Here is a 26,813-nt window from a genome sequence, read left to right on the forward strand (position 1 = left end):
TAAGGTAAAGATTAGTTCATTTAAGAATTTCATGTAGGTATTGTAATCTGATTGTAACCAGTGTTGGGGGGTAACGCATTACATGTAACACTACGTAATCAGATTACTTTTTTCAAGTTACTAGTAAAGTAACAAATTACTTTTACATTGCCAACAAAATATCTGTTACTGTTTCAAACTAGTAACGCAAGTTGCTTAGTTCTGATATTTGCAGACATTTACTCATCTCCCTTGCACAAAAACAGATCAATATTCCTCAAAATGAATACAAAATGTGAAATGCAAACTCAGAATATTACACTAACCTGCAATAATTAATTATGTTCAATTACACAAATATACTTCATGTATTTAATATCACTTTATTAAACAATGTATTTGCTGTTGACCTTCGATTATCCATTTCAATTATACATTTTTGCAACCATGAGCAAAAATGACTTTAGATAAACATCACATTTGTTTAATTTTTTGAAGTGTTGAACTTTCTTTTCCTGTATTCTAAATTTGGAAAAATGTTTGTTAATCTGTTTATGAACATTTTCTTGGGGGTTTTTCATTGTTGTTTATGACTGTTCTGTTTGGTTTTTCTAACTTTATTGAATCAAAAGGAGTGTATTTTACCGTTACTTGCCCAATTCCATTCTGAACCTAATCTAGTAAACAAAAAACTTTTTTTAAATTGTTTTTTTAAGTAACTGTGTATCTAAACAGTTCTATCTTCTAATAAAATGAAAACAATTTAAAGCTGTTTAAGAGCCTGTGGTTTCTTTGAAAGCTATTTTAGTAATGTGCTGATATACAATTTGTTCTTCATGTGCATTATTTAATTTACATTTATTTCATTGTACTTTGTGTTTCATTAACTTAGCACTGCTACAAGACATACAAAATTGAATTGATATAGAGACCTTTCTGTAATTTCTGTCTCAAACATGGTATTGTACTGGCCACACATTGAATATTTACACCATTATTGTCAAGAAGGGGGAAAAAAAAGAAAGAAAATGTATTCATTGAAGTCATGCTAAAACATTTGTTGAGTTAAATTCATGGTCACTTGTTTTACAGCTAGCTATTACAAAAAATGTTTTGAATAATAGCCTAGCATTTTAATAGCATTATGATTTTTAAATATTTTCTCAACTTTCTCATTCTTAAACCATAATTCATAATTTGGCATATTTCAAATGCTCAGTGAAAATTAAAAACCCATGGAATGTGAACAGGATTCTTTCCCCAATGGAATCTCTATCATAATTTGAAATTTTAATAGAATTCCAACTAGATACAAAACTGGATTTTTAAAGGGGGGAAAAAGCAAGCAAATAAATAACAATATTATGGTCACTAATAGAATCGTATCGTGATTTCACTTCACTCTTCAAGCTCGCGCGTGAGGAATCCTGAGCAGAAGCGCGCGCGGCGTCTCGCGCAGCAGCAGAATTAAACGAGATCATTTTTAAAAACACAGATACATGTTCCGTTTTCAGGTAAATATGTCCTTTCTTAATATGGTGTACGTCGAAATCGCCACGTTTAAAGAAAAGTAATGTGAAGGGTTCTGTTTAGAAGATTTATACTCAGATTTTGATGGAAAATTACGGCTTTGTTTTTCGACACCACAGTGTTAGCGAGCTAAAATTGTTTGTAAGGCCTAACCGTCCGTTTTCTCTGGTGCTGATATTGGATAAAATGTTAAACCATCATGAAATATGCTTGTGTCCTTGGCATATACCCTCCGTTTTGCGTTCAGTGTTCCCCAGATGTGTGATATTAAACCTTTGGCCTTGTTAGCATGTTAGCGAGGCCGCGCTAGTAACGTTACGTCAACTAACAAGAGCAATGTAAGTTAAACCTAACGTTACTGGTATTATTTAAACTTTCCAAGCATTTTCAATGTATCTGGCGACTGTGAGCATGATTTTATCATGACAAAAGAGTTTCTGCGAGATTTCTGATCTGTTTCGCAGTGTTCAATATCATCAAGTGTTACTGCGTTTAGCAGTTTACATAATCAGTGTTGATAACGTGTATTACGCATTTCTAATACCTGATGCATCTTTTGTGTGTACGTTAAATGATTGAGATTAATACACCCTAACACTGAACATGTTAGTTTGGGGTGAGCACAGTGTTATACCTGTGGATGTGGACACAGCAGCATCTTTCCCTGAGATCTCTGTTTTCCTCCTCCCTTACTTTTCTATGATTTGCAAATGTATACTGTTTCTGTGTTGTTTTGTAGTCTTTTGATGATGACTGCACCCTGGAGGAGGAGGAAGGGTTGGGAGAGGAAGAAGAGGAAATTGACCAGTTCAATGATGACACTTTCGGTGCAGGGGCAATCGGTAAATCTTACACCTGGAATTATGGGTTTACCCTTTAAATGTGTCTATTTGATAAATGAATCTCTAAGGCCTCTAAATTACCAACATTGTCAAAACCTTGCTGACATACTTGTGCACAGTCTACTAAAGGCCCTCTGATAGTTTAGCAGGTAAATGGCATTTTATTATCATTGTAAAAATGTCCATCCTCAGGTCGTGGTACACGTGTAATTTTCCTGTGAATTCTTTAATTGTTTTGATAAAGTAACAGAAGAATGTCTTTTGTATTGTTAGTAATGTCAATACCTCAAGAAGAACATTTAATGGAGAGAAGCAACTTAGGTTTACTTGCTTATCCATACATAATTTTTTAGAAAAAAATCTTGTTAAAATGTAACAAATATGATCCATAAGGATTTTGAGGAGCGTTTATTTGTTCATCTCTCAATCATCACTATATTACACTGTTTCATATGTTTTACTCCCACAATTAAAACTGAGATTTAATACAGAGAATTGGTCTTAAAAATAAGCAGATAAATATCATCTTACTAAGATATATTATTGGGAGATATAGTGACAGGGACTTCTGATATTGCATTTTATATACACTACTGTTCAAGTAAGTCTCTTCTGCTCACCTAGACTGCATTTATTTGATCAAAAATACAGAAAAAATTGTGAAATATTATTACAATTTAAAATAGCTGTTTTTTATGTGAATATTTTTTTAATGTAATTTATTCCTGTGATCAAAGCTGACTTTTCAGCATCATTCCTCCAGTCTTCAGTGTCACATGATCCTTCAGAAATCACTCTAATATGATGACTTGATGAAACATTTCTTATTATCAATGTCAAAAACAGTTGTGGAGCTGCTTTATATTTTTGTGGAAACTGTGATACATTTTATTTTTCAGGATTCTTTGATGAATAGAAAGTTCAAAAGAACAGCTTTTATTTGAAATAGGAACCCTTTGTAACATTATTAATGTCTTTACTGTCACTTTTAAACAATTTAATGCAATGATTGCTAAATAAAAAATATTAATATCAGTTTAGATTCACACTACAGTCGTTTATTATATTCAGCAACAACATCAGCTCATTCCATCTGTGCGTCATTCGTCATTACGCCCTTTTCTACATCTTTGCATATGCGCAGAAATTTCAAGTTTCGTTTTTCTGTCCGATCAAGTGTTTACATGTCCTATCGAACGGATTAGAAAAGATGTATCCCACCGCCCTCAACCCGACTGAAATTTCAATGGGTTCGGGCATTTTGGGCTGTTTGTAATCGGAATACAATGCTTCATGCAAACTCACCTATTGATATCAGATAGTAACACCACCTCATTAAAGTATATTTTCCTCTCTAGATGATGACTGGCAGGAGCAGCACGCCCGCCTCGCAGAGCTGGACGAGCTGGTGCGAGATGATCTGCCGGGAGCGGACGATGCCTCCTCCGGTGACCTTCCTCCTGCTGGCAGCAATGCCAAGCCTTCGCCCCTCCCTGCACCTTCCTCTTCCTCCCGGCTTTACCCTGACATAGATGAACGGGCTGGCGGTGACCTGGCGGAGTCATTGACTCGTCTCATCTTGGGCTCGGATCCTGCTATTGCTGGAGTGGGCACCGCCAGCTCGGACAGATCTCAACTTCCTCCGAATCTGCCCGGTCAGACTCCGCATCCCTCAGCGTTAGCTGGACTGTCTCCTCTGCAGTTGAGCTACCAACATCACCAGCATCTCCTGCACAGAGGGCCGGCTCCTCTTTCACAGGTTTGTGTGATCATATCTAGGGATGCACCGATACCGATAATTCTTTATATTTAAAAGCCAATAACCGATATATTGTCTGATAAATCCCAATTTTTATATAATTTTTGAGAGCCTGATTACAAAAACAGTTTCACCATTAAAATCCATGTCCCAAGCACACAATTATAATGATGATCTCAATATACTTTTATGTAGCTGATATGACTAGACTTGCGCTTCACATGTTGCACTTAACTGTATTGTCCTTTTTTGAAGTGATTTCAATCATATTTCAAGCAATTCTAAATCATGTTGACATCAACAGTGCTCATCTGAAGTGTCTCAGCTAAAGGAAATAATCCATTATTTATCGGCTTTGATATATCGGACAAATTTTCTTATTGGGCCGATAACGATAACATTAAAAATGAACATATATAGGCCGATACCGATATGGTGGCCGATATATCGTGCATCCCTAATCATATCCCCATAATATTATGCCATTATTAATATGAATTAGTTTGTAAATCCATTTGTAAATCAGATACATGAAAATGGCATCATCATGGTGTGGTCTGTCTGTAGCAGGTAACTTTTATAGGGTATGGCATTATGTCATATTGATTCATTTAAATAAAACCCCAAATCGCAATATTGCTTAGTGCGATAATTTAATAGCTAAGACTGTGATTTAATGAAATATAAATAGCTGCAAGTTTCAAAGTGAAGTGCGGCACTGTGTTCTTTTACATGTTTTCAATGTCAATTTTTTTTTACAGTTAAATTACAATAGTAATATATCTTGTTTTAATATTTCCCCCCATAGATAAACTCTCACAGTATTTGGGAGAACAATATGGGCTTCGGTCCTGTTAACTCTGGATTAGTCTCTCAGAAAGAGGTAAAGCACTTCAACTCTTCAAGTTAACTATACATTCTTTCAGTGCTGTTCTTCTAATCTTCTTGATTCACTACTCAGGACAAAACACTTATGTCCATTATCAAAGAGGTCGGGCTTCCAAATCGGCCTCCTAAACTCCGAGAAGAAGGGCGAGATTTGTCCGAAAGGGTTCCGCCTCCTCGGTCCTCCTCACCTGTGATTGGAAGTCCACCTGTAAGAGCTGTGCCTATTGGAACACCTCCAAAACAGCCCATGAGTCAAATCCACAATCAGCAGGTAAGATGGCATCCTGTCCAGATGGAGTAACTGGAGAGACTGGAGTAATGATGCTGAGATCCAGCCTCGATCACAGGAATAAATTACATTTTAACATACATTCACATAGAAGACAGTTATGTGAAATTGTAATAATATTTCACAATTTTACAGTTTTTACTGTATTTTGATCAAATAAATGCAGTTTTTGGTGAACAGAAAAATGATTACCTTTTCACTTCACAATAAAAGAGCCATGTTTGCAGTTGTGCCACCGTTACATGTGAGAATATGGAAAAAAGCTTTTTCAATGATCTCAACAGCTTTAAAACTACTGATATTTATCAAATTTGTTTATACTGTATGAACCGTTTAATTGATGCCTTAGTATTTAGTTGAATTTTTATTATTATTAAGACACCATTTTAAATGGTTTTCTCATTTGTTCAGACAGTTTGATCACCTGACATTTTGGATGTTAAAGTGTTATTTAAATGTACTAAAAATGAATTCAATCTAAATAGGTTTTATAGATTAAAGTGATATATGTCATGAACTTATCAGATTATTTTAAAAGGAAATAATGCACTTGGACACCTCATGTCATGGACCCTTATGAGTGATGCAAAAGATTTCAACTGAATCAAGATATTTCTTTTGTCTTTAGAATAATCACCCCTCAGCCATTCACGTGAGAGCCTCTGTGCCACTGCGTTACCCACCTCCCTTCCCTGAGCGTCTGTCCCCCAACAACCTCCTCAGCATCGCTGTGAGTCCCACATCACTTCACAAAGTCAACATCAGCCACCTGATGCTGTAATACAGTGGAATAAGTGAACAATTTTGCAGTTTGATGCCTATTTGCTCAACCTGGAGGTGGCTCTCTTTAGGGGACATCTAATGTATGACTTGCTTTTACAAGTCAAACAATATGGTTTCATATCTTTTTGTTTTTGTTTTTCATTCTTGATGAAATTAGTTTATAGTTTATATTATTTATGGATTTTTCTATTGATATATCTGTTACTGATACCTTTCCAGTGATATCTTATTATTATTTGTTGTTTTTACTATTGGTATGTCTGTTATACTTTACAGCTACTCTCTGGTTTATATTCTCTGGTTTATATGCACACACACACACACACACACACACATACTGTCATCAGAATTGACTTATGTTTGCTGTTTGTTAGTTAGTTAGTTTGTCCTATTTATTTAGCATTAAAGGGCACCTATTATGCAAAATACACTTTTACATGGTGTTTGAACATAAATGTGTGTTGGCAGTGTGTGAGCAAAACCACCCTAGAATGCTAAAAACAGGGTTCGTACGGGTGCTTGAAATCCTTGAAAGTGCTTGAATTTTGATGTTGTGTTTTCAAGGTTTGAAAAGTGCTTGAATTTTAGATAAAATGCTTGAAAATGCTTGAATTTGTAACTGTATTTCTTTCATAAGAAATATCTTTCTGACGAAATAGTTCATTATTAAATGGAGAAAAAAATGTAGCCCTTCAGAATCAGATACAGATTGATTTGCGTTACGCTGGCCAGAGCAAAAGTAGGCGGAGTTTTCATTTTGATTTCTGCGGTTGTTTGGATGCACCGTTTTTATTGGCCACGCAGCGGCAACGGTTGAACTATTTTAAACTTTGACCGCGGCGTGCGCGTGAGCTCGCTGAGCTCCGCTTTGGTCCGAGTCGCGCGGCGCAAGCCATTGAAATATATCGGTTTCATTTCATAGCGCAGCGCGGTCCGCGTCCTATCTGAAAGGGCCATTAGTGACTGAGAGTACTTGGTGTGATAATGTAATGTAAGTATTGCATGTCCGTTATGTTCATTTGTGGAATATGCAGTGAACATTGCCAAAATTACAGAACTGTAACGTGCAAATTAACCTGCAAACGTTAGCCCAGTGCATAACAACAGTCGCTGATTGCTGAACTGAAATCAGTCAGTGTCATAAGTAGTATACTGTTACTGTAAGGTTTAGGATGACCCTATGCAATATTTACACTGCTCTATTCCAGTAAATGTATTAGCCAACGTTATGTCTTGGCCCAAGACATCTTGGCAATGAAATACATTTATCAGGCAGGTTCCTGTGCACTCAGCTATTGTTCAAACCTCGTCTATAAACGGGATAAATTGTCCCAAAACGGGAAGGCCTGTCAAATATTTCTAAGTCTTCATATTTGAAATTAATTCAGTTTTACAGCCTATAAATCACATTATCTGGTAAGCAATATTTGGACATTAATATAATGAAAAGTATATTATTCATATGCTTTAGGCTATATACTTAGTGATACATTTTGAAGAATAAAACTTGTGATTGGCTTAAATATTAGGGCTGCACAATATATCGAAATATTGCAAATGTATATATTACAATATGCATAATTGCATATTGCAACGGCTTGCAATAACTGGGGTCATGAACAAAAGACAAAGAAAATCGCTCACTGCTTTTGGCTGAATAGGCTAACTTTTGTAGCTTTAATAAGAATCAGTATATTTAATTCATGCAGTGAAAACTAAGCAGTGTTTATTTTTACATTTGATTAATCAGTTTCTGTTGTTAAATAAACCTAATGTAGGAATAGGATAACCTGAACCCCTAAACCCCAGTGATGTTAAAATAACACTTCTTATGCTACAGAACACTGATGTTCACTGTCTTGAAGTTGTAGGGATATTTTCTTATCACAAAAAGAATGTGAAACACGTATGTGTAGGTTATATCATTTTAAAGATATTTTAAAGATAATTTAAGTTAATTTGACACACTTTAAGCATTATCGCATCGCATATTGAATATCGCATTATTTAATGAGTTATCGCATATCTCATTTTTCTTCTATATATCGTGCAGCCCTCTGCTATTATGAAACATTTGGCTGTTTATCTCTTTTGATGTGATAAAAACACTAAATAAGAATTTTAAGTATGTATTGGTATGTAATTTACGGTAGTGTAAGGTGCTGGAAAAAGCTTTAAAATGGACCTGGAAAGTGCTTGAAAAGTGCTTGAATTTGACCTTGGAAAAAGTGTACGAACCCTGTAAAAATCCACCCAGTGTTTTTTTTTACAATCTCAATAAATCATAAGCACTGTCTCAGAATGAGCTGTTCTCAGATTCTATGCAATGTGACGTAGAATTGCACAGGCCCCGCCCATGACGGTTGATTGACACTTCAGTTGAGCATAGACCCGCCCTGAGTGAGCTGGACACAGAGTCCGCCATTGTTCGACGCTTGAGCCGCTGTAGACAAGAATGTCTCCTAAGCGATTGAGGTGTGTTGTTGTTGGATGTAAGAATGAACATATCAGTCTTCATTTACTCTCGTTGTTACTCGAGGATGGATCTGTACTGTTCGTGATCCAGCTTACGGTCTTCAGAGCGACAGGACTAACGTTACTGACCACGGCAGAAATGAAAGTGAGAGCGCGCACTTTATCACAGCTCATCGAGTCGTTTTACGGATATAAGGTTTACCAGTTTATTAAGCACCCACTGAGAAGGTGTGTATATATTTGTAACGAGTGTTTTGTGTACTTCGCTGTGTATGTTGATGATAAGGAAAGGGAGAGAGAGAGAGTTTATGGATAAGACTTTAATGCTCACTTCTTATACTGTGTTAATTCAGCTCTTACTGTGATTCTCTGGAGTAAAACTGTTGCTTCATCTTTTGTGTGATGTACAATAAACTTCACTGAACTGGTCATCATTCGGACGGGGTTTGCTACAGCAGGCTTGTATTAATAGTGGATAAAAGCAGATGACAAATAAGTTATAACCATAATTAAACTAAACTATACCTGTTCTATCTCTATACAGCATATATTATCTGGCTCTGTGGGCATTATTGTCCGACTCCGAGTCGAAATGAACACCGCAACTGAGTGTTTCTGTTGAGATTGTCCTTCTGGTTCTTCTGAGCACGAGCTCGTGAGGCTCCGCCCCCTGGGCCGGCAGCATTAGTTAATTTGCATTTAAAGGGCACACACTAAAACAGCGCACTTTTCTGAGCTCCAAAAAATGACAATTTAAACATGCTGTAAAAAATGATCTGTTGGGTATTTTGAGCTAAAACTTCACATACACACTCTGGGGACATCAGAGACTTATTTTACATTTTGTGAAAAGAGTCATAATAGGTGCCCTTTAAGCACATGTATATAGTCACAATTTGTGTTTGCATATTTATGAAAAAGGTTTCATGTTTATTTTGAATGGTTCTGAACAGTATTGAAATGAGTGTTTTCTTCTGCTCTTTCAGAACTCGCCGTTGTCTCATTCTCCATTCCCTGCTGGTGTTGGTCCCGTTTTGTCTCAGATACAAAGAGCCCAAATGCTCAACTCTCAGGTGAGAGAATCCTCAAACCAGTTCCCAAGAGTTTCATTTAACAGATTTTGTTCTTGAATGTATAATTCTAGGAGAGGATCAGAGAATTTCTAGACTTGACATAAACTGCTGTAAGATAAGACTTTAATACAGTATAGTAGACCGTAATGGCATACACAGTATATAGTGTATATATACAGTCAAACCAAAATTTATTCAGACACCTTCAACATTTCTCACATTATCACAGTTTATTCTATAGTTTAGAAAATGGTAATAAATTATGACAATAACTCAGAGTTATCAAATCAGTTGATATTTCACTGGTTTTGTCCATATAACAAAACTTACATAAACTTTGTCACAAATGAATTAGGTTGAATAGCTGTCAGCTGTTAAATTTAAGATAATACCAATTTAGGTCAACCTATTACCAAACAATGCTTAATTTTGTTCAGTCTGTGGTGTAAAAAGGTCGCATTATTAGCAATTTCAGAAAAAACACTTGAACAAAACATGATCAGGTCAAAGTGTCTGAATCATTTTTGGTCCCGAATTTTTATACATTTTACTGGTAGTCACTGTATGACGAATATATAATGTCACAGTTTACTTTATTTTGCTATCCTCACTTACATAAATGAACTATAGTGTCCTGCACCCACTAGTAAAACAAATCAAAAATGATATCTGGTGTCTGAATAATTTTTGGTTTGACTGTACCATAGAAACATGACAGACTCTGTTTTTATCTTCATGTTGGTCAGTTCCAGCGTGGTCCAGCTCCTCCATTATTACAGGGGGGCATTGGGGGTTTCAGGCCGTTCTTTGGGCCGTCTGGTCCTAGAATGGGTCCCCATGGGCCCCCTCTCAGCCACGCACCCATCCGACACAACACCACCCACCTGCACCCGCAGCACCGCAGGATGCTCAACCAGAGGATGCAGAACAGAGGCCTGGGGTGGGTACCATCAGCTTCTGCCCTGGATCATGCACCACTTTGAAAAGCCCCATGTAAATGTTTCTGTGTCTCTCATGTGCTCAGTGATCACGTCGGCGGGAGAGGTGTTGGAGACAGGAAAAACCGAGATCCTTACAGCAATCTAATGACTCAAAGAGAGAAGGAATGGGTGGCGAGAATCCAAATGATGCAGCTTCAAAGCACAGATCCGTATTTGGATGACTACTATTACCAGGTTATCACTCTTTTACCCACATGCACGGTGGGAGACAAGAATGGGTATTGTTCAAAATTCATGTATAACTTTGAAAGGTTTTAATCCACTTCAAATGTTGACTACTGTAGCATAGGACATGCTATTAACATGTATCTACCCCTCGTCTTATCTAACCTTCAAACTTCAAGCTTTTAAAACCATTTCAATCTTAAATTCTTCAAACTTACAGCTTATTAAACTATTTAAATCGTTCAGACTTCTTAAGCCAACATCAAAGTTTGTCTACAAACTTTACAATCTAATGATTTTCGAATGCTGCTGTGACTAGTTCTTTTTTTCTTTTTTATATGAGCAACATCATTGTTGATGATGCTTAACCATTCTTATTTTGCAGAATTACTATGAGAAAATGGAGAAGCGTCAGGAGCGGGACAGAGACAACAGGAAGGAACACACCACCAAACTCATCACTCCTCAGGTGGCAAAACTGGAGCACACCTATCGGCCAGGTAAAAACAATACGCAACACGGTGACCTTTATTAAAATATCTGTCTTAACAATCGCATAAGTTCAACCAGGGTCCAAAATTAATATTTTGTTATTGGCTATATAATTGTGCATTTATTTCAGGACATGGTGTGTCAAATGGTCTAATACTCTGTGTGATTGTTTTTGGTTCACAGTGCAGTTTGCCGGCTCGTTAGGAAAACTCACTGTCTCCAGTGTGAACAATCCAAGGAAAATGATTGATGCCGTGGTAACCACTCGCAGTGATGATGAGGTCAGAACTCTAAACTCCCGCCCCTTTTATATAAAACCACTTATGAGGCTCTTTTTTGGTAACTTGGACCCACACTGCTTTGCAAATATGCACAAAAAAAAAGAAAAAAAAAGCAAACATAATCACCACAGAATCTTTCTTAACCTAGTAATGTTTTTTCTTCATAAATAAATGGTTTATTCAAAAGGTATATGCTAGGGAATGGAACAGTTTATTTGTACCAATGGTCATTTTTGTCATTTTACAGGAAAAAAGAGAGAAGCAGGTGTGGAATAAAAGACGACAAATCCTTTACACTGTGGAGAAGGTAAGAGTGTAAATAAAGAAATAATGAGCCTTCATAGCCATTAGCCATGTAGGCTGTCAAAATAAAATTCATATTTTTATCAAATTTACATATGTATCTAATTTAAAATAAATTCATATTTATTTAAAATATGTTCCCGTTCCACTAAAAGCAAAAAAAGTACTCGGTGCTTCAGCTCTTTGTATTAAATTATGCATAAATACATGATGCTGTTATGTTTATAATTGTTTATGCAATTTATGAAATATTAGATTTATAAATGTTAGTTTAAAGCTATGCACTTTTTTGTTTTGTTATTTCATTGTTTTAAATAAACAATTTAATGGCAAAAGGTTTTTTTCCCTCTAACTGAAACGATGCCTTTTAAATTTGAATATAATTAGAATATTAGTAATATTTAAGTCTAAAATTCAAATTTAGTTTTTCAGCCATTTTGAAAGCACTAGAAGCACTAGTAGCCATAGTATTTTTATTCAAAATCTGTGTATTTTGTTATGCAGATGTACAGTCTACTGCTAGAAGTGCAAGACTTTGAGAAGAAGTTCTTGCAAACCCCTGAGCACCAAAGAGATGCCCTGCTAGAACAGCATAAAACCCACACGCTGCAGCTCTACAACTCCCTCCGAGAAAAAGAGTGGGACGACCGGTGAGTGCCACAGAAGAGCCACATGAGGATAGGCATATGTTAGCATGATTCACACCATCACATTAAACTAATTAAAGCCCAGTCCAGGATCTTATGAATCAAATTCTGGACTGTTTTGACCATTTCTGAATAAGGAAAAAGCAATGTCTACCTAATTGAGAAATACTTGAAAATCCCATTGTTGTAATAAGTATATAATCACTTTTAAAAAAAAAATAATTAAGACCTGGTTTCACAGACAGGGTTTAGATTAAGCCAGAATTAGGCCTTAGTTCAATTAAGACATTTAAGTAGCTTTTAATAAATGTGCCTTAAAACAACATTACTGATGTGCGTCTTGAGACAAAACAATGGCACTGACATATTTTAAGATATATCAGTATAAGTTGCTTTCAGTTACAACAGCTCAAACATGCATTTTAGTCTGAGACTATCTTAAGCCTTGTCTGTGAAACCGAGGTCAAGTGTGTGAAACAGCATAGCTTTTGCTTTAGTCAAGAATTGTTTGAAATCACTGATATTGGTATCGACTTCTGAAGATTTGAGATCATAACAGATCTCCATCCTTCTGCAGAGTGAGCGATGAGCAGTGCTTGATGATCATGTCAGTGCGGAAGGGGAAACGCCTCATCTCCAGACTCCTCCCCTTCCTGCTACAGCCTCAGGCTGCTGCTGTTATCATGGGAATAGCCAGGAACCTTCCGGCCCTGGCCAAGAAAGACAAACAGGACCAGGTATAACCACAGACGATGCATCTTAAGCCGGGGACGCACTTAACGACTATAAGGCCGATTATGAATGTAATTCGATACTTACGACTGATCATGCCCAAACGCGCCAAGTCAGAGACAGTTGCGTTCAGTCGATGTTTAAAATCTGTAAGAAACAGTCTGTAAGTGTGTTCACTTCAATGTTTCAGCTTGTCGTTAAATGTGTCCCCGGCATTAGTGAAGAGAATTAGATGTGTAAACCCAATTCAATGTAGCAAGTCTTGTAGGTTAAGAGTACATTTTACATTTACATTTATGCATTTGGCAGACGCTTTTATCCAAAGCGACTTACATTGTATTCAAGGTACACATTTTACATTTTGTCAGTTCTTGCTTTCCCTGGGAATCGAACCCATGACCTTGGCATTGCTAGCGCCAACGCTCTACTGTTTGAGCTACAGGAAAGCCTAGGAAAGAGTAGCACGCGGATAAAGGAGTGTGCTTTTATCTTAAATTTCCTCGCCTGCATGTTTTCTTTCTTAGGTACTGTGTTGGTTGGTGGAGCCAGTCACAGCAGTAATCCAGGCCATGTCAAGTACTTCCCTCACTGATCTCCTTCAGGAGCTGCAGGGCAGGGAAGGACAGCTTCCCCTCGTGCTGCAAAATAAGGTGTTACTGGCAAATTCATTCATGTTTATAATGGCGTAGTGCATCGACCTTGTTTGACTGACTACTAAACCAAAGATGATGTTGTGTTTGTCAGTTCGGCGTGACGCTGCTGTATCTGATTCTGAGTGAAGGAGAGCGGATGCAGAGCTCGGATCCCAACTGTCAGCTCATGGATGATAACCGCTGGTGAGCATCTGTCTATTAAACCAGTTAAACGCATATAAATGCTAGTCTTTTCAAAGGCTTTCTTGAAATAAAGTGTTAAGTGTTGCAGTATTTCATCATCATTAGTTTTTGGCAGTTTGGTGTTTATCAAGTCTTGTCTTTACTCTTTCTTCTATGAGAGAAATATTATTTTCAGTCAAAACGGGGGGGAATGTGAATAACCGTGTTGCAGGTTGATTAAAGGTGTGCACCTACATTTTCTGCCTGTGCTCCTAAAAATGTTCAGTTAGGGGCTACAGTGCTCCTGGTAGAAACAATTTGTCTGGAACACTTGCCATAACATGCTGACTTAGGTGGACTAACTTTTATTTGAGGAAATCTGTTTATAATAGGCTATTAGGGTTGAACTTATTGGTCCTGCAATTGGTCCTTGATTCAGTTTATTTGAATAAATATGTCTATAATGGCTAATGTTGCTTAAAGGTTGTATCAGCGATTTCAGGCCCAAACATAAATGATCACATTCATCTAATCTTTCCGAACGATCCGCTAGCTGCCCGCCCCATAAGCAAGCCGTCAAAAAAACACGTCTCTGTAGGCAGCCTAGGCTCTGAGATCTGCACACAAAGACAATTGGTTTCACCAACCACTCAAAACGTGTGCACGAGCACAAAACCTCACAACACCCACCCCTGTCGGTGATTGGTTGGAACACTATTTATTTTGGTTTTGAGTGGTTGGTGAAACCAGTTGTTTTTGTGTGCAGATCTCAGAGCCTAGGCTGCCTACAGAGACGCGTTTTTTTTGACGGCCTGCTTATATGGGGCGGGCAGCTAGCGGATCGTTAGGAAAGATTAGATGAATGTGATCATTTATGTTTGGACCTTTTTTGGGCCTAAAATCGCTGATACCACCTTTAAGTGAACACTTAAGTCTAATACACAATGATCATAATGCAAGGCAAGCACATCACATGTTTCTGAGCTGTTTTTAGCAGCATTCAGTATAGGATTTGACTGTTCAAAGATTGAGGAGTCTATTTCAAATGGATCCGCATATACAGATACATGGGGGTGGGACTAGTTGTGCACATCCCTAGAGATTACCTTACATAACTTGTTGAAGTGAACTTTTTTTTTTAATATGCATACATGTGTGAAAATCAGTATTTCAAAACATTTTACTTATTGTATGTATTGAAAACAGACTCTTCTTTTTTTGACACTCAATATATATAATGCTTTTGACAGAGGATTTTAGGGGAGGAGAACAAAGTAATTGTTTATAGGGAATATTAACTGCTGTTTAAGAATGTAAGGGGATGAACTGAAGGTTTCAAGAGGATCGCTAACCAACGGAGGTCATGCTGTTCTTGTAAGAGCTGCATTTTGACTGAGATGCATGAAAATGTTGAGGCACTCCTCCTCCTCCTCCTTCCATCACACTCTTGATAGATATATTGTTTCTTTTATCCATCTCCCTTTCATGTTTCAAGTCTAGTCTGCAAATGCTGTCAGAAAGAGCTAGTGAATAACGCTTCTCTCTGTAGTCAAGGTCAGCAAGCCTAGGGAGAGTCTAGGAAGTCAGATAAAATATTTCCAATTAAAAAAGGTTTATGTGCATAAGGTAAGCATATTATGGGATGTTGAGGAAGACCAAGGTGGATGAAGGTGAACCAGAAGTGTATACAGTATGATAATCTGTTCATTTGTTTTTTCAATCAACTTTGAAAGTCTTTGTTCAACAACATGAATATGTATGGTTGTACTGAATAAATACTCTGTATTTTAAAGCTCATTTTTTGTAGCTCTCTGAGGTATACTTTGGTAGTACCCTGGATCGCTATTACAGATAAATAAATCATATTTGATTTTATATATATATATAAATATTTTTTTTTAACCATTGAGTGGCCTGACTGCAATTTTACAGATGAATTTCCACCACACTTCCCAGTCTTTTCTTTTTCTGTTTCCAGGACTGAGTTGGTGTTCTCTGTGACCCGGGAGCTTTTGAAGGTCCCGTCCTCCGCGCTCTCATCACCCCTGTTCACTCCTCCAAACCTAGTGTCGCTGTTCTCTCGATACGTGGACCGGCAGAGACTCGAGCTCTTGCAGGAGAAGCTACAGTGAGTTTGTCCACAGAAACACACACAAGCTCAAGTTTTAAAATGGATATAAATAAGACATTAGGCCTGACTCATATTGATTAAATATTCAATATTCGAGATATATTGACTGTGCATACTTGTGATTCCCATTTTTCTCAGTATATTAGTTAAAAAGTCTATCTATTAAGCATAATTTTGTTTATTTAATCCATTGGTCTATTGAGAATTCATTTATTTATTTATCCATCTATATATCGAGAATATATTAGGGCCATCAGCGTCAACGCGTGAGATTAATTCAAAATCAATCCTTAACTCAATCCAAATAAATTAATAAAGCATTAGCGTCAGTGGCGGTTCTAGGATTTTTCTGTAACAGGGGCCATTAAGGGGCCACATGTTACATTCAGGGGTCAAATACAGGGTACATTCAAGCACACAAAATAATTTATTCAGTACAGTGCAAATACATTTCGGCAGTCATTCCTTTTTCAAACGCTCTAATAAACAATTATGAGCCAGTAAAGTTCTTAATGATTTTTTTCATTTATTTATACTGTGCATAAAGGACACAATGCACTTCTTTCTGAATTCCACCTTTTAAGTTTCATAATCATGTCATCGCTTATAAACAGTAAATTATTGTTAATTGCTTGTGGGTGGAATTGCATCTGTGATCGTTGTGAAGAATTCTCCGGCTGCTCTTCTCGTCGACGATTGATGGGTGGGAATCTCTAGGCACCTCACGATTCGATTATGATTCAGAGGGTAACGATTATCGATTATTAACGTTTTTTTTTTTTTTTTTTTTTTTACTACTTGGTACTTTTAAAGCAAAGTATTTATGATGACCCATAACGAACTTACTTCCAATACTTCCTATATTAATTTTATTAATAAAACAAATGGAAGTGATTTGGCAAGTCAACTGTAAGGTTACATTTGCCAGCATATGTCCCAACATTGCAAGTACCAACAGGAAAATAAATGTGTGCCTGTACTAGCAGCAAACTTAGTAAATTAATACAAACTTCACCATATTCTGAATCTCTAGCATTTAATAATAGACTTCTAACCAACATCCTCTTATTTCCAATGAGCAATATAATCCTTAAGACAAAAAACAAAACAAAAACATTTTGCTGAAGCAAATTCACTAACATAAATATAGGATGGTGTACCAGCAGCTCTCATACAAACATAATGCTTGTGGATACGCATATTCTGAATAATTAGTAACATACAAAGCCGCTCTTAATCACAACTAAATAATAAAGAGATATGACTTGAAATGTTTGCTGTATACCACGATCAAAAACAGCTTATACAAAAAAAGTGAATGAACATCTGCAGAGAGCACAGTCAAAATGTAACTTTTTGTGACTGGCATTGCACATATTGCAGGGCAGTATAACGTAACTTGCGTATAACAGATCGGTTTACAGCATATTGATGTGAAAACTAAACAATACAGAAAGCAGCTCTCATACAAAAAATACTAAATAGGTCACAATGAAATTGCCAATTTTCCATACGTTAGCTTTTAACGAAGAGGGTGCCGTTCGGATTTGGCGCTCAGCCATCATGCGTCTGTCATGTGCGCGACTCTGTTATGTGCGCGCCACAGACTGTCCGCGCACTGCACGTCCGCTTTAGAGTTCCGCCTTTTGCGTTCCGTCAATATTACGTTATTAGAAAAAAAAATATATATATTTTTAGAAAATATATTTTTGACATTTGTGAATCGATTCAGAATCGTCCACGTCCGCATCGCGATACATCTAAGAATCTATTTTTTCCTCCACCCCTAGGAACGGGGGCCAAACAGGGGCCAATCAGATTTCAGCAGGGGCCAGGGCCCCTGTGGCCCCGCCTCTAGAACCGCCCCTGATTAGCGTAATTTACATCACACCGTTAGATTACCTTAGTCAAGTCAAGTCAAGTATATTTGTATAGCGCTTTTCACAATACAGATTGTATCAAAGCAGCTTCACAGTATTAAATTAAAATAATACAACAAGGTTTAGAAGTCTTAGAAGTCTATTCTAACCCTTTAACGCTTCTCTGTTTGCGATCAGATAATTTTAAGCCGCTAAACTCCGGGAAAGTTTTCTGTCTAATGATCCAGTAAGCAAATTCATGTAAACAGTCAGACCAAACAAACCATATATATGCGCTCTCAATGCACTGATTGTGCATTGTATTACACATTTCAGTACATTCAGGACATTGTTTCCACACACAATCAGGATAATGTTTTGATTTGTCAAGTAATTCTGAATGGATCCGTGTACTGTAGGAAGTACATGCAGTCAGGTCAAGATGGAGGTGTTTTTGTTTGTTTTTGTTTTTTCATCCTCATGTGGTCCTGTTCGGTATCGCAAAAAATGTAAACAAGCTCTTTACTGTGAAATCTGAAAAGTTTTTTTCTGTAATGTTTTTTTTTTCATAGGTGCTTTTTGGTGCATAAATGTATGAATTATATTGACTCCTTATATCATTTGGTGTCCTTTTGGAGTCTCCAAGTGTAGTCTCCTGTTTTTGAAAGACCTAAATTTACCTTGAAAAAAGCAGTTTTCTGATGGTTTACTTTGCTGGATATAGCAAATGATGACGATTGGGCCTTTTCATTTATATTGACCTTTTCTTCTTTCTTTTTTCCAGGATCACATCCCTGTCCAGGTAGAAGTGACTTCAAACGTGGCAGTCGTTGAGAGTTGGTGTATTTGTGAACGAGCAGTTTTATGTGTGATATATGTTGGCGGGTGAGGCCAGGTCATTTTTCCTTTTTTGTTCAAGAATCACAATAGCTAAAAATAATGTTTAAATGGTAATAAAACTGTTGTCCATAGGTTTGTCAATAAAGGCGGTCAGGTATGTGTATTTTAGCTTCTGTTAGGGTCAGGAGCCAGGACAGGGACCTCATTGTGTGGCGACATTTCCCCCTGTGAAATAGCTCAATCATGACAACATCAGACCTTATTTATAACACATAGATTTGAGGAGAAATTTGCTGTACATTAATACCTTAATTTTTCTTATACACTGCAGCTTGAGGTATGTTTGCAAAAGAGTGAATGTGCAAGTGTGTCTGTGAGTTTAAATGAAGGTCTGAACAAAGGTATTCTTCATTTTTAAGTATCTTGACATGATGCCTGTGTTAAAACATGAAATTAAAACTTTCTATTATACAAAGTTCGGTTGTGGTGTTTGGGTCTCTTCAGCCAGTGCTCTGGGTTTCAACACTGGAAAACCTGGACTTTTCTAATGCACAGCACAGCAACACAACACCAAAAACCTTTCTGCACAATTTGAGATTACAGTGCATCAGAATAATTAGTATGCTATTACACAAATGCATTTTCAACTATTTATTTTACAGTAGTTTTTGCATGATACTTTTGACAAATTAAGAACTTCTATTCTCCATGAGTAAAATAAAGCCAGTTTTTAGGATTATTTTTCATTCTCATGACAATTAAGCACATTGTCCTCTCAAATTCTCATTACTGTAATCAAATGCATGTTTTGACAAATTTTCCTTGTTTACTGTATACTACTTTTATAAATACCATTGTTCTCAGTGGTGATTCCCGTTACAGTAACGCAAGCATGTCAATAATGTCTAATGGTGGCAGCACTTTTTAGTTGTAAAGGTTGGTTAAACTTATCAATTTTAAATAATTTTTCCATAACTTCTTTTGTCAGCAAGTTCTAGATCTCCAAAAAGTGACAAATATTACCATCAAACAATATTAATAATCCAAACCATTATAACTTATAAAAATCATGTTTTAAATAATATTATAGTGATACTCTCTTTGCACTTTATATATTTTATTTTATGGCATGGGGGTCTTTTTTTTTTCAGCAGTGTGCGCACAAGCCGATTAGCGTTTTTTTTTTCCTTCTAAGGCCGTGACTGTTGTCAGCACAGTACATTTCCATTCCTTTTGTTTAGACCTCTTGTTTAATGTGTTTCAATTCAGATGAGCTTTGATAGACACAACTAAGATTATTCAGTATAACTGCTCATTTCTTATCTCTGTCTCTTACTCCTGTGGACTTCATCTGCCCCATGGTATGTAGAAATGAATACTGTAGGATCACATTAGATCTGACATGGAGAAATCTATAACAATACATCTGCAGGTATTATTTTGCAGGGGGAAATGGCATTTACCTTTTCTCTACATGGTCTGTGTGCTAAAGCAGTGTTTTTATAATGAGAGCTCAAGAGGGAGGACACCCTATAAAGTTAAAAGGGAAAGTTCACCCAAAAATGAAAATGCTGTCATCATTTACTCTCCCTCAAGTTGTTCCAAACCTGTATGACTTACTTTCTTCTGCTGAACACAAAAGAAGATATTTTGAAGAAAGTAGGTAACCAAACGACTGATGGACCCCATTGACTTCCATAGTAGGAAAAAAAAATACTATGGAAGTCAATGGGGACCAGCAACTGTTTAATTACCAACCTTCTTTAAAATATCTTCTTTTGTGTTCAGCAGAAGAAAGAAAGTCATACAGGTTTGGAACAACTTGAGGGAGAGTAAATGATGACAGCATTTTCATTTTTGGGTGAACTTTCCCTTTAAACCCTTCCAGCCCCCTTATCAGCTGACCTTCATGATAGGCTACACACATTCCTATGAGAATCCACATTCACTACAAGTGTCTCTTTATAACTGAAATGTTAAGTTAAATGTAAATTTAATGTTTTTATTTTATTTTAATTCATTTTTTAATTATTTCTTCTGATAATCACATTATTATCAAGTAATTTAAAGATACACTATTATGTAACTTTAGTTCTTTAGTAACTTTAGTATGTGTTTACATACTCGTTTATCTGAAAAACAATGCTACAGTGAGTTATTTTACTTTGAAATGTGTGTTCAGTGTCTGTTTTTTTTCTCTTTTTTTTTTTTTTTTTTTTTTTTTTTTGGTCTGTGCCAATTTACCCTATTTTGAATTGGGACTGCAATGCCCGTTTCAACCGCTAGCTATCTTACATACTGCCCCTTTAAACCAATTAGTGTTTATATTTTAGACCTGTCAGGTGCATAGGTCTGGTGTGGTTTCCACAGAAAATCGCGTACATACATCACTCGCCTGTGCGTGTCTCGTCAGATATCCGTGAATAGAGAACGTTTCCGGCTACTTTTTAATGGTGTGTGTTAGAGTGGCAGAGGTTAACTTGTCACAATGAGCATGGAGGATTGGTTAACATGGAGCAGCTGAATCTCAAACCTCCAGATAATTACCCATTTTAAACAAACGCCGAACAGTGGAGAGTCTGCTGGCAATAACAAGAGAGCGTGACAGAGCTCGTAATAAAATAAGATTCAACATCGGCTTGCCTTTCGGAGATGTGAGAACTGAGAGATTTGAAATGTAAAAGCGACGCAGAGATGGCATTACTCAACAGGTGAGTAAGGTATTTTATTGAACAGATCAATTTAATTGCCATATGTAGCTCTCTAACAAAGTTTACTGTAAATCATTATCTATTGTGAAGGGTCATATTCTTCCGCACAGCCGAAGCACAACCAAAACAATGTTCTTCCGCAAACTATATGTTTTGTTTTGCAGTTTTTTAACCGTTAGAGGTTAAAACCCGCTAGAGTTACACTGTGTGCCTTTTATTTGTGTCGTGTCTGCTGGATGATAAATAATAACGCAACACAATCGTCTGCTGTGCAACTCACGTTATTCTTTACTGAACTGGAACAGTCAATTCTCCATACAACATTATATATGTCACCACAAGGTGGCAGGCTTATCACAAAACTATGATACTCAATAGTACATACATAACAATTTGTCTACTAATCAACATTATGAGTAATTTTTCTTTTTAATTATTAATTTTTTTTTGTGATAATCTACATTATGCCTTAAATGCTGTAGATTGAACTCGGAAAATTGAAGATGTTTATCACTTATTTACTCTCTAGTGGTGGCAGAGTGGTTGAACAAGCATCTCTAGTGTCCTTCTTTTACAGCAAATACGCAAACAAGACTACAGTTTTCTCTTTTGCTTGCCTTTATTCACAACCAAGAGAAACAAAGTGACTCAACATCCAAAAATCGCATGTATATTTATGTCAAAATGCACAAAAAAGGTTACATGTTTACTTGGACTAGTTCAGTCCGTAGATGAGCACATAGCGAAGCACATACATCTTTTACTGTTAGTGAAGCTAATCTAACTACTAAATCAAACGCGAACTGCTTCTAGCTGGTTTCCCCCATGCGTTCAGTTGGTGCATTCTTGACCTTCTGCTGAACATCTCAGAGACTCCCTCCCAACTTTTCCTCATGAAATGATTTCAGAGTATAGTACAGCTACAGACACAGTTTCGAGATGGTGTATCGGTATCGGTATCTACAGTGTCGTAACTTCTCTTTTCAGATTCTATTTGCACCATCTGATACGCAATCAAAGCTGGCTGATTAGATGTGTTATCCTGATACCCAAGGCTCTGCAGAAAGTCCTCTAGATTTGAATATGATTGGATGATCTTCAGGAGGCACCTGGCGATATGAAATGTGGCGTATGGATCATAATTTGACTGATCATTGTGCGTGGTCAAGTAAATTTTCCCAAACTTCATCTGTCCGTGATCAGTGACGATGATGCGGTCCGCGTTGCTTGCGTCATGCCAGCTGGTGTTGTGTTTCTTGATGTAGTCCGGCAGCATATCAGCTCCTGGTGAATTCAGATTGCCCAGCAAATAGTAGTGAAAGTTCACATCTGGAAGAAGTTTCCCTGTACGTGTGATGTATCTGTTCTCAAAGCGGTGAAAGCCAAAGACTCCCTTCGCCGGGTCACATGCCAGGAACATGTCGCCATTGTCATTAACCCAGAGACAGTTATTAGCAAACCAGTACAAGAGCTTGAGTCCATGTCTGGGCCAAGGCTGACCAAATCCACACTCATTTAGGTCTCTTATAGTTGTGATTTTCACAATCTGAGGGAGAGATGAAGATCAGATGCTACATTTACTTGTTTTTATTTGTGCTCTCATTGTACCTGTTACAGAGCTTGGCTTGACCTTAAAACAGCTATTGCAGACACATTAGGTATCAATTTCTGCATTTTGCATTACCAAACAAAATCTAAAAAACATGTCATTTGGAGATAGCTGAAAGAAATATCACTTGGAAAAAAATGACATGTTTTTTAGTTTTTGTGTGGTAATGAACCAAACATAAACAAATGTTAATTAAATAATAATGAATTCATTATTTCGCAATCTAAGGGTTTTGAAGTAGGTGTTTTAACATTCAGCACCACTGCTTGATAAAACTTAACCAGTGTATTATGTTTGAATTCTGGGTATGATTTTTATGTTGGAGGTCAAATTGACCCTAACTGACTGGTATTCCTCTTAACTGTTTTTTTTTAATTAAATTAAATCTCAGATTACTAATGGCGTGCCTCAGGGCTCAGTTTTCGGCCCTCTTCTATTTATTATTTATCTATTGCCTTTAGGACAAATTTTCCGCAAATTCGGTATAAACTTTCACTGTTACGCTGTGTTACGCTGTTACCCAGCTCTATATGTCTTCAAAGCCTTTTCAACTTTACCACCTTCCTCTCTTTTATCTGAAATTAAATTGTGGTTCACATGTAATTTTCTTAAGGTTAACAATGAGAAGACTGAAATTTTATTAGCAGGCACTAAATCAAAATAGCTAAATTATGAAAGTTTTACATTGACTATTGACAGTTCATGTTATCTCTCTTTCTCTGAAGGTTAAGAGTTTGGGTGTCATCCTTGACAGCACTTAATCTTTCGAGGCACATGTAGCCTAAATAACATTACACGGTGGGATATAGGCTAGAGCTTTTAGTTTTACTGCTGATTAGCTTATTCTGATTGAAATAGCTTCTGTGTATGACTATTATTATTACTATTTTTTTTTTTCATTTATTGTTTATGTATCTTACTATTCATAAAGTGTCCTTGAGTGTCTTGGAATGCACCTATAAATAAAATGAATTATTATTTATTAATAATTGGATTCAATACAATTCACGAAAAATCACATATGAAAAACATTAATAAACAAAATCAGGTGAAAACAGTAAATACTTTAATATTAATACTTCTCACATATTACAACAAAAATAAACACGAACAAATTACTTTAACTGGATTTAACAACAATTTTTTTAACCATTTGTTTAAAAAATATATATGAATATTATAAACAGTATTGTAACAATTTTTGTATTTAAATTAAATGTTAATTTTATTTTAAATGTTATGTTTTATTTTTGGGTGCTTTCCTGAAACAAACAGGCAATGCCAAAATCATGCTTTGATTCTTAGCAAAATTAACATATTTTTTTAACTGAAAAAATAAATATTAGATAAAAGTGTCTGCCAAATGCATAAATGTAAACTTAATAAATACCCTCAGAGGGTAGTTGAAAAACTGACATAAAATAAGGCATCCATGTTTTTAATTTTACTTTGTGTCTGTGCAGCTGTGGTTAACCATTAAATTGCGGGTCAAATTAAACCGAACACATCAAAATTGTCAGAAGTTCTGTACACGTTCCACAACACCTCATAGTGTCAAAAGTCTGCAGGCTTGTTCATGACCCTAAATGAAAAATTGTCACAACATTTTAAAAACATATAGGTTAACCAGAATTTCCGACAACTTAATTTTGTGTTGCAGGTCACATAATACAGGGGTTAACCCAATGCCTGACATATGAAATAATAGTCAGAATGAAAAAATATTTTTCTTTAAATGAAACATTTAAGCAGCTCTTGAAACTTTAGACAAAATATTAAAAGACAAGTTTTTATATTGAGTGTCATATTTGATACATCAGCTTTTATGACTCATACATACTGTATAATATAGGAGGATATGAAGCTCATACTCCTCAAAACACCTCAATTTTATTCAGAGGACCAAACGGACCCAAAAAAATGCAATCCTGTGTAGTTGCTGACAATTATGAGGTTTTGATTGTGTCGATAGTTTAGAGGCCTTAGAAATTTGCGCATCAGATATGACACAGTAGGGCTTTATAGGGTTCATTTGAATCAAAAGATAATATACATAATATATAACATTTCTGAACTTTATAAACTCTGAGCTTACTAACAACAGTATTTTGTGCATTCATGATCACACATGACCGATCTTGCAAGAATCAAATAGCGAAAGTTGAGTTACAACTGCAATAATTCTTTGAGTGTGGACAAAAAGATAAAGAATAAAGCCCAAAAGCGACTGTACCTCTTTTTTATTAACCATAGTTATTTTCTGGAGAAATCTCCTGCTGTTTTCCACCTGCCCAGTAGTGAAGGAGAGGAAGAAGAGAAGCTCACTGTGGCAGGTTAAACGACAGAGAATGTAATTTGAGACTACCTGACTTCCTCTAACTGTTTTGTGGGGGTGGTTTAACTTTATTTTGAAGCACTGTAACTTACTGAATACGGAGCAGAATGTACTTAAAAAAAATATATAGAAAACCTTTTCAAACTCTTAGTATATTCGATTTTTCACGTGACCTCTTTATTTTGTATGTTAAATTGAGTGCTGTCCAGTAGCCCATGTAAGACTGTTTTTTTAAGACTTTTTTTCCTTTCATGTTTGGAATCAGTTTTAATGTCTCAGTGCGGTTGGTAAAATGGCCTCAGTTTCACCGCAGTCCCTTGTATTATGAGAGAGATTGTAAACTCAATTCTGTTCTCCTTGTGTGTGTAGTGTCCATTCAAAATATCTGATAACCTTGGCCTTTGGGGCCCAACACAATTCCAAGAATATTTGTGTAGTAAATATTTACCACTCTTTTGTTCTGGTCTTGGTATTTTAGGGAAAGTGGCAGAACAGTCCGGGGGATTCTGTAACCAGAAAACCCCCACGCAGGGCTGTGTCAGTTTCCTGAGTCCTGCACTCAGAGTTATTACTTTCTACTCAAGGACCTTGACAGAAATGTGGAGTAAAAAGTCTTTCAAATGTAGTGAAGTTAAAGATGCTCAAAAAGTGTACTTAAGTACAGTACTCAAGTAAATGTAGGCTACTCTGTTACTGTTTCGTGACGAACACATATTATAGTTTTTTGTGCTACTACTACATGTACACATTGAGATTATTCTTTAAGGCATGTTTGGTTGGATTAAAGTGAACCCTGATGCGATTGCTCTATTAGTGCGCTTCATTTAAATAAGTGTGAAAGCTGCCATCTGAACCCTGGTGCACCAAACAAGCAGAGCGAGACGCTGAAAAGATGAGTCTCCATCCTCTTTCAAAGCAACTCTGGTGCGGTTCGACTGAAATATGAACACAACAGGACCAATGACATGTAAACAAACCAAAAACAGGACATGATGTCACCAGGTGCGACCATGAAAAGGACAGGTAGCTCAAGCATCACCCTTACGAAACAATCCTGAAGGAAAATCCTGCAGGACCTGCACTGTGCATTCCTGCAGGATCCCACAGGATTTTCGTGATCATTTTCCTGTGGGACTTTTGTAAATCCTGTGTATTTCTTAACACTAGTGTGTGTGTGTGTGTCTGTGTGTGTGTCTGTGTGTGTGTGTGTGTGTGTGTGTGTGTGTAACTGTAGTGACGAACAGAAGTGCATCAGTGTGGAAAGAGAATATTAT

At 36.5% G+C, this 26,813-nt stretch overlaps 1 protein-coding gene across 1 annotated transcript; it reads left to right on the forward strand.

The window, feature by feature from the left end:
• Positions 1-1,379: 1,379 nt before the first annotated feature.
• Positions 1,380-19,359, forward strand: patl1 (PAT1 homolog 1, processing body mRNA decay factor). Its single transcript, XM_084094423.1, has 18 exons — positions 1,380-1,493; positions 2,249-2,351; positions 3,710-4,110; positions 4,919-4,993; positions 5,072-5,269; positions 5,916-6,017; positions 9,532-9,618; positions 10,365-10,558; positions 10,643-10,793; positions 11,170-11,284; positions 11,460-11,557; positions 11,805-11,864; positions 12,365-12,510; positions 13,085-13,244; positions 13,764-13,889; positions 13,984-14,075; positions 16,033-16,182; positions 18,829-19,359. Exons 1-18 carry the CDS (start codon positions 1,479-1,481, stop codon positions 18,848-18,850), a joined length of 2,295 nt encoding a protein of 764 aa, XP_083950549.1. The 5' UTR covers positions 1,380-1,478; the 3' UTR covers positions 18,851-19,359.
• Positions 19,360-26,813: the final 7,454 nt, after the last annotated feature.

This window comes from Abramis brama, assembly GCF_963993115.1.
Source record: "Abramis brama genome assembly, chromosome: 2".
NCBI classification, from domain to species: Eukaryota; Metazoa; Chordata; class Actinopteri; order Cypriniformes; family Leuciscidae; genus Abramis; species Abramis brama.

Coding starts and splice junctions, on each gene's coding strand:
- patl1 (XM_084094423.1), top strand. Junction 9,619..10,364: donor CCCAAATGCTCAACTCTCAG/GTGAGAGAATCC, acceptor CATGTTGGTCAG/TTCCAGCGTGGTCCAGCTCC. Junction 10,559..10,642: donor ATGCAGAACAGAGGCCTGGG/GTGGGTACCATC, acceptor TCATGTGCTCAG/TGATCACGTCGGCGGGAGAG.